We start from the raw sequence: 16,454 nt of genomic DNA, 5'->3' as shown, positions 1-16,454 counted from the left end.
AGAAGGCTGAGGCAGGAAGATCTCAACTTCGAGGCCAGCCTGGGCAATTAAGCAAGACTGGCTCAAAGGGGGTGGGGGTGCTGTAGCTCCGTGGCAGAGCACATGCCTAGCATGTGAGGCACTGGCTTTGATCCTTAGCACCACATAAAAATAAAGGCATGCTCTCCATCTACAAGTACAATCTTAAAAAAAAAAAAAAAGCTAGGGCAGCAGCGTAGTGGAGGAGGAAACCCTGTGTTCTACCTCCAGTACTGGAAATTTTCTTCCTTTTACAACCTCCCTGGGCCATCATCTCAGCTTTGTGTGATATGGCCACTTGCAGTGTGCTCCCCAAGGAAACCAGATAATCACTCCTCAGGTGTCACCTCCGAGAATCTGTGGCCTAACTTTCGCCCACTCCTCTGGCACAAGGACCTAAGCTTGAGGAGGCGGCGGTGTGGCCTTACTCGGGCCTGTAGGTGGGAGCCCAAATGACATCAGTGGACCTCCCTCAGAGGCACAGCTGGGGATTCCCAGAGGAAGAGCAGCTCATGCAAACCCAGGGGAGCAGGAAGTACAGCCTGCTGCTGGCCTCAGCGTCTTGCTAGCCCAGGAAGCTACTCTTGGAGCAAATGAGGAAGTATACAGCGGCCAAAGGCCTCCTCAGCCAGGAAGAGGGCTTTAGGAGTTTGCTGTAAACATGAAGTATAGTTTAGTTGTAAGCTCCCGGATGCCAGGAGCAAGCTCTTGAAAACTGACCAGCTTCTGCACCTAATGGAACAGCTGACAGTAGCTGCTCTCTATGGGTCAGAGCATCTCATGGTCCATGTGGTTCTGGGTTGGACAGTTCTCTAGAACTGTTGTTGGTTTTTGATTGTGAGATAAGAATGGAGAATTCACAGCACAGGGATCATTCCAAAGGTGACCTAAACCTAGTGCCACTTTAGTCCGGCAGGAGTCAGCAGGCCACCTTCAGTTGTTGAGCAACAGCACCACCTAGCGGCCACCTTGTGGAACTGAGTGGAGCTCACACCCAGCCCAAAGCTGGTCCATCAGAAAAGGCCAGGCTCAGGTTTCCAGCCTGGTCACTGCAAACCTCCACCAGTCCAGGGTCACCCATGAGAGAAAGGAGAGAAAGTCCTTTTTTTTTTTTTTTTGGGGGGGGGGGACATTCAAGGCCACAGCAACATGTCACCACACCTGATTGGCTTGTTTTATTGAAGAAGGCGTGGAGTTAACAATGTGAAGACAGCTGGGGCCCCAGGTTGGGAAGAACACCCTCCCCTCCCCATATATGCCCACTGCCCCAAATAAAAAATAACTAACTATGGGGAGCAGCTGAGACAGCGACTGAGGGGGCAGGGGAAGGAGACACGGAACCCAAGGACAGCAGTGAGAGACCATGCGAGTGCTCAGAGGGCCCAAGGCAGCGGCTGTATGAGTCTGTGTCTTCCACGTAGGCAGGTATAAATATAAAGATGGGCTGTCTTCCTCCCTCTCCCCCTGCACCATGCTGCTTGCTGCCATCCCAGCTCGTCTTTCCACGAGGGTGAAGGGAAGAGATGAGCAAGTCATCACCGAATTGCAATCAGACCCACATCCATGAGCTTCTGGATCTTCTGCGCTATTACGGGATTCTTTAAGTGTCTAAAGAGGAAAAAGAAAGTGGCTTGAAGTGATTCTTGACCCTGAAAAGGTTTCCTCACTCTCAGAGCAAGCTCTAATTCACAGCCAGGAGAGGGCCCACTGTGCATCTGGACGGCTCTAAGCCAGGACCTTTCTCCAGGTTAACTGATCTTTCCAATCGACTGCTTGAGCCATCAGGACGACGGGCAGACTAGGCCCCTCCTTTACCTTGCCACCCTCTCCAGTAATTCTGAGGACAATTCCTCCTACACAGACCACGCCATGCCCATGCACATCCTGCAGGGCCAGCCATTTCCGCAGTTTGGCTTACTCGCTGAGTGCCTGGGGGTCCTTCTGCATCTGTTCCAGGATGAGCCGCATGGCTGGGTCACTCATTATCTGCTGTACCTCAGGATCGGCCATGGCCCGTCGCTTCACATCCTCGGGGCTGTCGTGCCGATTGTACTGAGCTACCATACAGCGCTGATGACCATCTGCTGCCTCCTGTATTCCAGAAGACAAAGGGGAGGGCATCGCCATTACCTGGCTACCCGCTATGACAGGTCCAAGACACCAGAGATCACTGAGGAGGGACAGGGGAGGAGAACCTGAGGCCAGAGCCAGTGAGCAAACAGAAAAGACCCAAAGCACAGACAGGGATCACTAATGGCCAGCGGCAGCCCACCTTACAGCTGGAGTCCAGTTCCAGTGCCTTCTGGTACACATCCATGGCTTTTGTGTAGTCCTTCATGGCTTCCAGGGCAGCTGCTTTCCGTGTGTAACCCTTGACTACAGACAAACAAGAGGTGAGGCGCGACCTCCCCCACACAGACTCCCCTCGCATGATGCAAAATGCTACGGGCCCAAAGCCCTTGCCCTTTCTTTCTCCTCAGTCTTTTGATCAAACCCGGGGAGAGGAGAAGAGGAGAAAAGCACTTACTGAAAGTTGGCTCCAGCTGGATACATTCCTCACAATCCTAGAAAGAAGCAGTAGAGGGATTAGGCTTTCTCTCATGGCTCACTCAGGCCAGCGATCAGAGGCCGTGCGTGGCTTTTGCCCCTGCCATTCCTGCTTGTCCTGGCCCCTGGGTTACTTAAGAGGTGAAGCAGGACAGGAGAAAGCGGGGCGACACCACCAGGAGAGACCACTCCAGATCACCAGCCCACACAAAATGACGGCTGGACTCTACACAAGGTATCTGACCTAGTTCTATAAAGAATATAACAACCCCTTTAAGTGCTGAGACTTGATACCTGTTCAAAACTCAAAGACGTATATTTAAAAAATTTTTTTAGTTGTAGTTGGACACATGCCTTTATTTTATTATCTTTATATGGTGCTGAGGATCAAACCCAGCACCTCGAATGTACCAGGTGAGTGCTCCACCGCTGAGCCCCAGTCCCAGCCCACAAAGACATTTTTTTTTTTTGAGAGAGATTTTTTTTTTTTTTTTAGTTTTTGGTGGACACAATATCTTTATTTTATTTTTATGTGGTGCTGAGGATCGAACCCAGCGTCCCACGCACACCAGGCGAGCACATTACCGCTTAAGCCACATCCCCAGCCCAAAGACATATTTTTTGACGGGCAAGAAAGCAGGATGTATGAACATTCGAGCACAGGGCTAGTACCCTAGTCTTGGCTGTCTGGATCTCTACTGGGTTCAAATGACCTCCAGCCTCAGTATCTTTTTAAATATTTTCTGGTGTAGATGGACACAAAGCCTTTATGTATTTTTATGTGGTGCTGAGAATCGAACCCAGTGCCTCACACATGCTAGGCAAGAACTCAACCACTGAGCCACGACTGCAGCCCCAACCTCAGTCTCTTGATCAGCTGGGAATATTGGTATGTGCCACCATGCCTGGCCTCATTCTTTTTCACAAATGGTTGGGCAAGTGACAATATTTAGATGGAGAATACATGAAACATTCACTTTGTATTCTTCTGTTTAAACATGTTCAAAATAAAAAATTATGCCAGGTGTGGTGCCACATGTCTGTAATCCCAGGTACACAGGGGGACCCCAGATACAAGGCCACCCTGGGAAATTTAGTGAGACCCTATCTCAAAACGAAAAAACAAAAACAGAGTGACTCGCAGTCAGAATGACATAGAAAAACTTCTCCAGCGTCAAAGAGAACACACTTGACATGACTGACAACTGCAGACCTACCTACAGCTAAACTGAACATCAAAAAATTGAGGGAAAGAGGGCACAGCCAGGTGGAAAACAACACGGTGCTCAACAAATGAACCCAGAGGACACTGTGCTAAGTGGAAGAAGCCAGTTACAAAAGGACAAACCATGTGTGATCCACTGATAGGTGTCTAAAGTAGTCATGATGAATATTAAAAAGAACCGTGGTGACCAGGGGAAATTTCAGCTTAGGGGATGAAAATGCCCTGGGAATGAGCTTCATGCTGCTGACCTGTGCACCTGAGCTGGTTAAAAGGGGCTGGGGCCCTTTTTATAACTCAGCAGCAGAGCACTTGCTTAGTATGTGCAAGGTTCAGGGTATGATTTCCAGCACCCCGAGACACACATAGACACACACACAGTGATGGATAATGGAAAGCAACAAGTACCAGGGTTCTCAAGGAAGGTGGTGAGAACACCCTCTCAAGTACTCCCACCCACTAACACCAAGTGCCAGTACTGGGCAAACACAGGCCCCAGGATTTATACCCATAAGTACTGCCACCGAAAATCTGGAATCAAAAAACATCAACCTGTTGATGGAAGGAAACAAGGAGATGGATCCCATTCCTCCTGCAAAGGTTCACAGGAGCAGCAGCCTGCCTCTCAGACCCACCTTGAGTGCCAGCTGAAACTCCAGGAGTTTGGTGTAGCAGGCAGCTCGATTACTGTACAGTTTGGCATCTCGTGGATTCCGTTTAATGGCTTCTGTATAGTGCTTCATGGCCTGGGGATAGTCCCCTGGATAAGGAAAATAGACTTTTTGAAACAAGCAGTAAGCCACCCTCTGCCTCTAGGTTCCCGAGTCAGGAGCAGGACACCCCCGACGTCATCCACCACGAACACTGTGTGGGTACCTTTCTGAAAACACTCATTGCCCTTGTTCTTCTCCTCCAATGCCAGGTCGGGGTTGATGTAGGCCAGTCGCTCTTGCTCCTTCAGGATTTTCTCTGCCTAAGAAAAAAGATCCTTGGAATGAATAGTAACTCAAACTCCCATGACCATCTAAACACTAGGCTAAGTGTTTGGGATTTTAATTTTTAGAGTTCTGCTGGTAACATTTAATTTTTGTTTTAGGAACTTTACAATCCTGGGCTGGGGATGTAGCTCAGCAGTAGTGTGTGGGTTTAGCATGCTTGAGGCCCTGGGCTCAATTCCCAGCACCCTAAGAAATATCTTACATTTCTCATTATTAAGGCACACGATAAAACCATGAATGGTACTGATGTACACGTCATTAAAAAAATATGCCCAACAAGAAAATGATAATGATATGATATGATAATGATAAAATACCTGAACAGCATTTTTTTTTTTTTTGAGTTGGGGTTTTGCTATGTTGCTCAGGCTGGCCTTGAACTCCCGGGTTCAAGTCATCCTCCTGTCTCTACTTCTAAGCAGCTAGGACTACAGGCATATGCCCTCAGACCTGGCCTGACCAATCTTTTTGTGAATAAAACTACCCTCTTATGTTAATTATGACAAATAGTGTCAATATAGATTGTCAAATTACAATAAAAACCATAACAGTTATTCCACTGACCCTCAAATGTTTGCTATATATCCTCAGACCCTCCAACCCTCCTCCCATGCGAGGATATTTTTTTTGGTGGGGGGATGTCCTGGGGATTGAACCCAGGGGGGCTTTACCACTGAGCTACATCCCCAACCCTTTTTTAAAAATTTGAGACAGGGCCTTGAGCTAAATTACTGAAGGTCTCACTAAACTATTGACGTTGGCCTCAAACTTACAGGATGTCAATGTTAAGTGAAAAGGCCAGTATCATGTAAAATGACCAGAGTTGCTGCTACTTAAAAACATTTAAGGTGATAGCAATGATACTCAACTGTTTTTTTTTTTTTTTAAAGAATGAGAGAGAGAGAGAGAGAGAGAGGGAGAGAGAATTTTTTTAATATTTTATTTTATTTTTTAGTATTTGGCAGACACAACATCTTTGTTTGTATGTGGTGCTGAGGATCGAACCCAGGCCGCACGCATGCCAGGCGAGCGCGCTACCACTTGAGCCACATTCCCAGCCCCCGATACTCAACTGTTAAGAAAATCCACAGGGCTGGGGGGTGCAGCTCAGTGGTAGAGGATTAACTTGTACAAGACCCTGGGTTCCATCCCCCACACAACAAACACAACAATCACCATTCCTTTCCAACTCACCTGCTGGCATTTCTTGAGCACATCTGGGGTTCGGTGCTCTGCCAGTGACTTGTTGTAGAAATGGATAGCGTCCTTGTACGCTTCCTCTTTGAAGTAGGAGTTACCAATTCGAGCATAAGCTCTAGTTAAGATGAAAGAGAGAAAAGTATCTGCTGAGAGCAGAGCCAGAGATGAGGTGAGCCCCTGCAGGGAAAATACGCTTACAACTAGGAAAAAGACCTACATTACTGCCTTGGCACTGTGCCCTTGCAACACCTTGTCCTGGATCCTGTGACCACCTTTTCAGCCCACGCCCCCTTTAAAAAGTATTTTTAGTTGTAGATAGACACAATACCTTTCTTTATTTTTATGTGATGCTGAGGATCGAACTTAGGACCTGGGCATGCGAGGCAAGCATCCCCAGACCCTCCAACCCCTTCTTAACGTGATACATTCAGGGCCAGCAACCCTCCTCCCATGCGAGGACATTTAAGCCTGGACAGCAAACCCTTCACACTACTTGAGGTGCTCCAGAAGGTCAAGCATACTTGGCAATCTGTCGATAGTCTTCTCGGTTCTCTCTCCCCACCTCGATGGCCTTCTCACAAAGCTCCCGGCATTTATTGTAGTCGCCCTTTTCAAAGTATACCGCTGCCAAGCAGGGTGGTGAAAAGAGTCAGTCCTTGCCTCTTCCCTGAAAAAAGCCCACAAACTCTCTTGCCCTGGCTTCTGGGCCTCACCTGCTTGATTGGTTATGTAAGTCATGTTGGTGGGGTCCAGCTCCTTGGCCTTGTCGTAGTGCTTCAGGGCTGAGTCAAAGTCTTTCTTCTTGTAGGCATCATTCCCCAGTTCTTTTTCTTTCAGTGCCTAGATGGGGGGTTTGGGAGAAGTAAGTGCTGAGCCAATACAACTCAGAAGACCAAAGGGCGAGTCTATCATCTGCCATGGGTACTGAGATGGCATGTATAAGCAACACGTCTAAGGAACTGAGTTCTCCATAACAAAGGCCTTGTCTTCAAATGGCTACAGGTATGTAATCACATATTTACCAAAGATTAAAATTTATCTTTGCTTCCCTCGACACTCTGCATTTTCCACCTACTCTCCTGACTCTTTCAGAAAGGAGAGGGCTTCAAGATAGAGGAAATTCCCTCAACTCAAAGCAATGGCAAAGACAGTAAAATTTTGTGCCATGTTTTGCTGAGAGATAGCCATAAGGCTGGTTCCTGCCACTTGGCTGTTTCCAGGTCATAGCTGTCAGCAGAGGGGTGGTGTTGAAAGGACCAGGGGAAGGGGCCAGGGAGGCAGGAGGAGACTTCAGCACAGCTTACTACCACCCACACTGAGGGCACTTTTCCAGCTGAGACACTGTGAGCAACCAACACTTACCCATTTAAAGGTGCTAAATTTGGCAACAATCTGCCATTACGAGAAGGGAAATAAAATTGTTCAGACACATGCCTCCTGCTCAAAGAGTGTTGCTAAGTGGACAAACTTTTAATCACAAACTATTTCCAACCAGGAGACAGCAAGCCTAAGGACTGATGTAGACAGCATTCTTCTGGACCATGCCAGGGACTTGGATTCTCAACTTTACTGTCCTGTTTTGCCCAGTTCTTCAGATGGCAGCAGTGTGTGGCAGCTGTGTTAACTACAGGGGACATGCCACACCAAGATGCTTCAAAATACACGATTACTAGGAAATCTCTTGTGAAGCTCATCTTTTGTCTTTGCCTTTGTGTGTGTGTGTGTGTGTGTGTGTGTGTGTGTGTGTGTGTGTGTGACCAAAGACTGAACTCAGGGGCACTTGATCACTGAACCACATTCCCAGCCCTATTTTGTATCTTATTCAGAGATAGAGTCTCACTGAGTTGCTTAGCACCTCGCTGAGGCTGGCTTTGAACTCGTGATCCTCCTGCCTCAGCTTCCTGAGCCACGGCGATTACAGGTGTGTAAACCCATGCCTGGGATACACAGGTAGTGTAAACACCAAGCCAGGCTGCTGTGTTTTTATATGCAACTTTTCCTTTTATTTGAGACAATGCCTTGCTATGTTGCCCAGGTGGTCCTCAAACTCTCAGGCTCAAGTGTTTCTCCTTTCTCAGCCTCTTGAGTAGCTACCAATAATAAACTTAGCACATACCAAGCTCTCAAAAAAATTAGAGCTATCCTTTGTCATTGTTGCCATTTAGCGTACATGCTTCTAGGTGATTTGTTTGTTTATAAATGCATGACAGTGAGGAAAAAAGAAAAATGAGACCTGCTTCTTATTCTCTGGGAGATCTTCTTCCATTGGCTCTGGCTTGGTTTCCTTTTTGGGGGGAGGCGGAGGCGGGGGTGTTGCAGCCTCTTCTTCCTCATCCATGCTGCCCAGATCAACCCCAATGAGGACACTGAGAGTGGTTATGATTCGGGGATCTTGGAGTTTCCTAGTATTGATTTTTTAAAAGAAGAAAAATAGCCATTATTTCTCTCCATGACTGTCCCTAAACCCCCATTACGAACAGGTTCCTGTATACTAAAGCTTCTCACCCATCAATGGATGGCTGGATTCTACTCTACTCACAAGTCATAAAGGGAAAATACTTAACCCTTCAAAACTCTAAAATGAAGTTGCAAAAATCAGAAGTGTTACTTGAGGTCAGCGCAGACAAGAGAAATGAGTTACTGTAGACAGAACTCACTATCAGGCTGGGGATAAGGCTCAGTTGGTAGAGTGCTTGCCTTGCATGAGCATGCACAAGGCCGTGGGTTCCATCCCCAGCACAAACAAAAAAAGAAACTCACTATCTGACCTCGTGGGCCAGGGGTTCAGACACTGACAGATTTCAGTACAAGATCTATAAGCGATCTTCAAACCAGGTGCTCCTCTCAACCCTGATGAGAGGGTTTTCAACAGGGACAGCAGGACTGTTTTTGGAAAGGGTGGGATTGGTACTAGGTCAGAATCCAGGGGAGGACCGGGGGTGTCGCTCAGTGGTGGAGCAGTGCTTGCCTAACATGCACAAGGCCATGGGTTTGATCCCTAGCACTGCCAAAGGGAAAAAAAATTTGGGGGGGGGGAAATTTAAATTAAAAAAAAAAAAAATTTAATTGAAAAAATCTAGGAGCAAGAAAGAGACCATACAGATTCAAAGCAAGATTGAGATGACTGTAATAGTGCTCCTCTGAACCCTCTCTTACATATACACAAATAAACAAACCCCTGCCACTCAGAAGAGAAAAAGCAAACGCAGAAACTCTGCAGTCTGGACCAGGGAACCCTCTGCCATCATTCCCTTCTAGACTTGATGTGCTGCCTCTGCTTACATGGCCAAGTCTGACGGTTTGTTTCGTAGTTGCTCTATCAGTTCCCGGTAGGTAGGATCACTAAGCAGTGCCCTTGTCCTGGGATCACTCTCCAACTTCTGATAAAGATTAGGCATGTTGAAAGGGTTCATGAATTTCCTCTCTGATTGAATAAAGGAAGAGTACACATTATGGTTGGATATGAGGTGTCCCCAAAAGCGCCTGTGTTAATGCTGGGGACACACATATATATGTCCTGGAAGGACTGTTCTTCCCCTTGGCTCTCTCGCCCAAACCCGGCTGCCATGCATGGAGCTCTTCCGCCCCATCTTGAACCTACAGCAATGTAGTCAGTGCACCATGGACTGAACCTCTGAGAGCAGGAGGCAAAATAAATTTTCCCTCCTAAGTTGTTCTGGTGAGGCATTTTGGTCCCAGCACAACAAATCTAACAGTGCATCACTATGAAATCTGTTCACTTTAATTACTGTGCCCTCATGATCAATCCCATTTAAAAAATATACAGTGGTACCTACCTGCCAACCGGGCCTCCATATTCTGTAAACCCTCTTTGAGCTGAGGGTTATTGGCTTCGTGTTTTAAACCTTCCTCATACGTTCGCTTGGCTTCTTCAAATCGGTTTAAGAATTCAAGAGCTGCTGCTTTTCGTGAATAACCCTTAAACCCAAGAAAAAGGATGCAAAAATTTTTAAAAAGAACAGCATAAATCCAAACCAACTCAAAAAACCTATTCTGCATTTTATGAACCAAAAGATATCCACATGAATGCCATTAAGGAAAAAAGGGCAATACAACAACAACAACAACTGATCTTTAAGAATTTTCATGGGCTGGGGATGTGGCTCAAGTGGTAGTGTGCCCGCCTGGCATGCGCGAGGCACTGGGTTCGATCCTCAACACCACATAAAAATAAAGATATTGTGTCCACCTAAAAACTAAAAATAAATAATAATAATAATAAAAAAAGAATTTTCATGCCCAATATCAACACTCACCCTCCCCACCTGGATCCATCTGATGAGCAGGTGCTCTCAGTTTTGGGGGACATCCTTTTCATTCTCAGCAATACAACAAAGCTCACAACTGATGTGAACTTAAATTTGGTGAAATATGGTATTACTTTCAGGGGCATACTCACGCAGAGAGGGGCTAGGTGGGTAACAAACATCACTTTTCTGGGACAGGCAACTAGGCCAAGCAGGAGGACCTGCCAATAAGTACTGCAGACCAGACTGAGTACCAAAAGCCAATTCTGGGAAAGAGCTAGAGTCCCAACTCCCCCAGGCTTACCTTGCCCCAGTCAGGCTTCAGGTCAACGGTTTTGCAGCCATCCTCATAGGCCCTCTGGTAGTCCCCTTTCTTGGCATAGGCTGCAGATCGATTGCTGTAGAGCACATGGTTCTGGGGATCTAACTTAATTGCTTCAGAGTAGCACTGGAGTGCGTCGTCAATGTTTCCAGCACTCAGGGCCTTGTTGCCCTTCTCCTTTAGCTCATTCACCTGAGGAGAAAGGAAGCCTATAGTTTCTCTCCACAGTACGCTTAATCTGTCTCCAAGTTTTTAGATGACATTTTCCCCCAGTTACCAGTACACAGATTACTTTATAGATTAGATGTGATCACTCATTTTCCACACCTTCGGGAGCCAGCAGTGGGTGGGTGGGGAGCAGCAAGGCACAAGAAACCCATCTCTGCTCTCCAGTGGCTCTTGTGCAGACTGGTAAGAACCCTAGTCCCCCTTTCACTCAGAGCTGTCAGAACCCTCCAGATCTTACCCACATGTTCCTACACTGGAAAAGTAAACCTGAAGGCTAGGGATGTGGCTCAGTGGCAGAGCAGTTGCCCAAGGGATTGGGTTTAATCCCCAGCATCACCAAAAACCAACCAACCAACACACGCCAATTCATTTGTCACAGATTCCCAAAGAATCCAAAGGATAAACTGAGCATAGGCAGTGGCACTCCCCACAGGGAGAGATGATCAGGAAGGAATGTAGATTCATGCACACCACAGGCTTTAGGATGGCAAGGTTTCCTTTCCTCTAGAGCATCAAGATGCTCCTCAGAGCCAGGTGCCTGTAATCCCAGCAGCTTGGAGGCTGAGGCAGGAGGATCAAAAGCTCAAAGCCAGCCTCAGCAAAAGTGAGGTGCTAAGCAACTCAGTGAGACCCTGTCTCTAAATAAAATACAAAACTGGGCTGGGGAAGTGGCTCAGTGGTTGAGTGGCCCTGAGTTTAATCCCCAGTACCTGCCCCCTCCCCCAAGATGCTCCTCATGAGCTAGTGCAGTGGTGCAAGTCTATAATCCCAGGGACTTGGGAGGCTGAGGCCCTAAGCATCTTAGTGAGACCCTGTCTCAAAATTAAAAAATCAAAAAGAAAAAAGTGCTAGTGATGTGGGTCAGTGGTTAAGTCCCTCTGGGTTCAATCTCTGTGTGTACAAATTCTCATGGCTCAGCTACCATCTCCATTTATCCATGTGGTAAAATGTCACCACATGGTAGATTAATTCTGATCCTAAATGAGTAAGCTGGTCCTCCAAAGGCTTGAATATTACTATAACCCAAAGAGGCTATAGAAAGTAAATTCCCTATCCTCCCAAATATTCAGAATCAGAATGCAAGATAGAACACACCAAGGTGATTAAAAAGTGAAGGAAGGAGGCCCTGGCCTAACAGGGTCTTTTTTTTTTTTTTTTAACTATTTATTTATTTAATTTTTAGTTTTCGGCAGACTCAACATCTTTGTTTGTATGTGGTGCTGAGGCTCGAACACGGGCCGCACGCATGCCAGGCGAACACACTACTGCTTGAGCCACATCCCCAGCCCCTAACAGGGTCTTAATGAAAGGGTTTTTAAGAGGAGAATGATCCTATAAAAGGTCAGATGACCCACCATATATTCATAGCACCCTCCAAAGTACAAACATAATCCGTGGGATTCCAGATCATTTGAGCTAATAAGGCAGTCTTTATACACCCAGGACCCAGTGTATTAATATTAAGAATAAATGAATTCTGGCCAGTCATGGTGGTATACATCTGTAATCCCAGCAGCTTGGGATATTGAGGCAGGAAGATTTCAAGTACCCGCCAGCCATAGCAACTTAGCAAAACCCTATCTCAAAAAAATAAAAAGGGCTGGGGGATGTGGCTCAGTGGTAAAGTGGCCTCAGTAACCCATCCATCCCCTAAAGAATTCTGTTAAATGACTTTGAAATCTTTTTTTAAATTTTTTTTTTTAAACAGAGAGAGAGAGAGAGAGAGAGAGAGAGAGAATTTTTTAATATATTTTTTTTCAGTTTTCAGCGGATACAACATCTTTGTTTGTATGTGGTGCTGAGGATCGAACCCGGGCCGCACGCGTGCCAGGCGAGCGCGCTACCGCTTGAGCCACATCCCCAGCCCCAGACTTTGAAATCTTGATGCACATCAATCAGGAACTTTCATCCATGGGAACCTCTCCCCAGCCCCAGTAGTGGGGATTCAAACTAGGAATCCAGGGTATTCCACCACTGAGCTACATCCCCAGCACTTTTGAGACAGGATGTCCAGTAAGTGTCCCAGGCTGGCCCTGAACTTGCAATCCTGCCTCATCTTGCCAAGTGACCAGGATTACAGGTGTGTGCCCATGCTACCATGCCTGGCCCTGTCCCAAGAGATCTTAAAGGAGCAAGGGCAAAGTGCTAGGGATGTGGTTTAGTGGTACAGTTCTTGCTTGGCTAGCATGGGTCCATGAGTGTGATTACCAACATTGCAAAAGCAAAACAAAACAACAACAACAACAAAAAATCAAAATACAAAACATAAGGGTAAAGAGGGAAAAGGCAGAGGAAAACTACCAAAATTTAGCAAACAAGGGATGAAAGTCGCAGAGTCCAGGATTGAGGTATGAAGCTGAAACTTCAAAAGCTCCACTCAACTGGTGTGAAGAGGCAACTGAGAACTGGCATAGTGGCACAGGCCTATAATCGCAACTTGGTAGGCTGAAGCAGGAGAATACCAAGTTCAAAACCAGCCTCAGCAACTTAAGTGAGATCCTTATAATTTAAAAAATTGGGGCAGGGAGAGAGTCAGCTAAGGAACAGCTTTGTGAAGTTCTTGCCTACCTTCCAGAGGAGCATTTTTCAAACCCAATACTGACCTTCAGTGGGACAGGAAATCAGTTTTGTAGGTCATGACCAACATTTTGTATTTTTGGTGCTGGGGTGCTCTTCCACTAAGCTATACTCCTAGCTCCTTTTTTATTTTGAACAGGGCCTCACTCCGTGGTGAACCTAGCCTCAAACTTGCCATCCTCCTGCTTTAGTTTCCTGAGTTGCTGGAATTACAGGTATGCTCCACCATGCCGGGCTCTTGACTAGCATTTTAAAAGAGCAAGTAAAACAGAAAATACCAGCACAGTGTACATAATACTGTTTTATTACACATGTTATACAGGGGCTGAGAGTATAGATAGGTTAGTGGTAGAATGTACATGTGTTTTGCATGCTCAAGGACCTGGGTTCAAACCTCAGAGCCAAAAAAAACCAAACAACGCTGGCTGTGACCTACAAAACTGATTTCCTTTCCCATTGCAGGTCAGAACTAGACATGAAAAATACTTTTCAGCTGGGTGCGGTACCAAATGCCTGTTATTCAGGAGACCAGAGGCAGAAGGATTGCAAGTTTGAGGTTACACAAGAGATCCCCAGTACCACAAAAAGGAAAAAAAGGAAGAGTGAGCGAGCCAGGGATTGTGGAGCACGCCTATAATCCCAGCGACTCAGGAGGCTGAGGCAGGAAAAATTGTCCTTCTTGAATATTTCCCAAAATTGAAACATGGTTCTCACAGATTAAAATGAAAACAAGCCTGTGTGGTAGTGTGCACTGTGGTCCCAGCTACTGGGGAGGCCGAGAGGCATGAGGTTCTCCAGAGCATGCGAATGTGGGCCCAGCTTTGCAACACAGTGTGACCCTCATCTCCTAAAAATAAACAAATTAATAAACTGTAAATGCAGATGCTTATTTGGGGGGGGGGGAAGGAGAGTCATTTGTGTATTCCTCATGTAAGTTTGCAGCTCTGAGTTTAGTCAATCACAGCCTACCTGTGCCTATGTATCCTTCTACAATGCTGGTGTTTTTTTTAAGAAAACTATTTTGGGTTTAGGATGCAGCTCAGTGACAGAGCACACACACTGCATGCTCAAGGCCCTGGGTTCAATCCACCAAACCCCTAACCAAAATATTTTGTTAAGAGCAACTGCCTTTCTTATTCTTGTCACACACCACAAACCCTTTTGATTATGAAAGGATAAAAAGTTTATTATTCTCTAAATTTCCACTTATTAACTTAACAAGGAAGCTTCAGCTTTCACTACAGGAGCTGCAGCTATACCATACTAAAGATTCAGTTTTGTAGCTTTTTTGCAAAAAGAGTGAGCTGTTCTGACTTTTTCCAGATAAATCACTACAGCTCAAAAACGGTTTCCTATGCAAAAAAAAACTCTCCAGACCTCTCAGCTGTAAGTCACGGTGGACCTAACCAAGTTACAGAAAGCAAGAGCAGCAGCTTCAACTCGGCCCCCCAAATGCTGCGCAGAAGCAAGTTAACTTCTGTTCGCTCACTAGGTCTATAGCTACTAATTTCTGTGTAATCAGAAACCGACTTTCCAGAGGTGTCAGTCCTCAGTCACCCTACAGTCACACAGACAAAAAAGAGGGGGAGGGGCTGTGCATACATATGTAAAACACAGGTAGAGACAGAATTTCTCCCAAGGACTTTGCAACACCGCCACCCCCTGCATCAGGCAAAGTCTACTCAACTTTTCTACCCTGACCTTCCAAGATGCACAAAAGGACCATTTCCCCAACTGGGTCCCAGGCTCCGGAGTGCCCCGGCTACTCCCAGGGTACTGCGCTTCCCGCTCCCTGGATTTTCCAACTTCATCGTGGCCAAGTGCTGGGTGGCTCCTCCATGGGCAGGCTCTGGCCTCCAAGATCGAGACCTCCCCGGTGTCAACTAAGGCCCCTCGCCGACCTCCAGCCTTCCAGTGAGGCCGGCGCCATCCCCCTGCTTAGCCTGCAGCCACCTCTCTGGAGGCCCCCGGGGCTCGGCCGCGGCCCCTTTTCCCGCCGCGGGCCCGCCTCCCGCCGAACCCCGGCCTCCTCCGGCCGTCCGCGCCGAGCCAGGAGGCGATGGTCGCTTCCCTGGTCGAGCCGCGCTGCAGACTCCCTCCCGCCCTGCGGCCGCGACTACGGCCCTCACGCCCTCGCCTCCCGCCGCAGCTGCACGCCCCGGGCCCGGCGCCCGCCTCACCCCGCCCCTTCGCCGCGGCTTGGCCTCGGTCGGACCCCGAAAGGCACCGGGGCCTCAGCCCGCCCCTCCCCCTTCACCTGCTCCATAGCCTGGCCCGGAACCCCGTTGAATCGAATCCGACCGCTCCGCGTTCCCGTCCGCTCCGCGTTCGCAACCGCACGCGCCGCCTTCTGGAACCTACTAGAAGCTGCCGGGACTCCGGCGCCCGCCCCCTCCTCGCCTACTCACTGGTCGAGCTCCTCTAGGAGGTTGTCTGTACTACTCTACTATTGGCTTGGAGTCCAGCCCATCATCTTTGCTTCCCTCTCGTTGGACATTGGAGAGTAATAGCTTCGACCCTGCCTCCTCCGCACGTTGGGATTGGGCTCTCCCCCAAAGCCCCGCCCATCGCAGGCTCGACGAATGGAGGGAGGGGCGGACTTCTGCGACACGGATTGACGGTTTAGTCCGTCAATCGCGGACGAAGTGGCCGCGCCCATTGGTCCTGTTCTTTCTGGAAGTTTCCACCTCTCTCATTGGGCTGCAGGACTCCATGACGCGACCGTCTTCAGAATAAAAAAAAAAACTTCAGTTGGGTGGGGAGTTGTCAACTCTTTGCGCTGATAGGTTTAAATTGCTGCCCTGCAGAGGGCCTGCTTTAGCCTGGCCGGTGGTTGACTGGAGTCTGAGGCCATGAGCACTGTCGCTGTGACTCGCGCGGCCGCGGGACCAGCCTCTAGGCCAGCTTCCTGCCTCACTCCGCCGAGAATTTGACCGACAGATCCCCTTCGCCCCCGTGCGTCGGGCTTGGGGTCCCAGCCTTCAGGATGACCGTAGCGGCTGGTTTGGGAGAGCTTGGCCCTGGCCGATGGGTGCCTGCGCTGCCCAGCGCCCCGAGACCTCGGGCCCTTCCCT

The 16,454-nt window shown here is 48.0% G+C and overlaps 1 protein-coding gene across 1 annotated transcript; it reads right to left on the bottom strand.

The window, feature by feature from the left end:
- Positions 1 to 1,170: 1,170 nt before the first annotated feature.
- On the bottom strand, positions 1,171 to 15,788 carry STIP1 (stress induced phosphoprotein 1). Its single transcript, XM_081274394.1, has 14 exons — positions 15,638 to 15,788; positions 10,558 to 10,767; positions 9,783 to 9,924; positions 9,268 to 9,409; positions 8,219 to 8,387; positions 6,699 to 6,825; positions 6,507 to 6,609; positions 5,980 to 6,100; positions 4,664 to 4,760; positions 4,423 to 4,547; positions 2,546 to 2,582; positions 2,291 to 2,394; positions 1,937 to 2,109; positions 1,171 to 1,626 (listed from the first exon to the last, which is right to left on the bottom strand). The coding sequence occupies exons 1-14, from the start codon at positions 15,644 to 15,646 to the stop codon at positions 1,554 to 1,556; spliced, it is 1,632 nt and encodes a 543-aa protein (XP_081130520.1). The 5' UTR covers positions 15,647 to 15,788; the 3' UTR covers positions 1,171 to 1,553.
- Between the last annotated feature and the right edge of the window lie 666 nt (positions 15,789 to 16,454).

This window comes from Spermophilus citellus (assembly GCF_964194105.1).
Source record: "Spermophilus citellus genome assembly, chromosome: 2".
In the NCBI taxonomy this organism is placed as follows: domain Eukaryota; kingdom Metazoa; phylum Chordata; class Mammalia; order Rodentia; family Sciuridae; genus Spermophilus; species Spermophilus citellus.
This window is presented reverse-complemented; position numbering and strand designations above follow the sequence as displayed.

Bases quoted from the DNA above. Each gene is read 5' to 3' on its own strand.
- STIP1 (XM_081274394.1), bottom strand. The intron at 4,548-4,663 runs GTACCCACACAG...TTCCTTATCCAG, and splicing joins CAATGAGTGTTTTCAGAAAG to GGGACTATCCCCAGGCCATG. The intron at 2,110-2,290 runs GTGGGCTGCCGC...TCTGGAATACAG, and splicing joins AACTGGACTCCAGCTGTAAG to GAGGCAGCAGATGGTCATCA.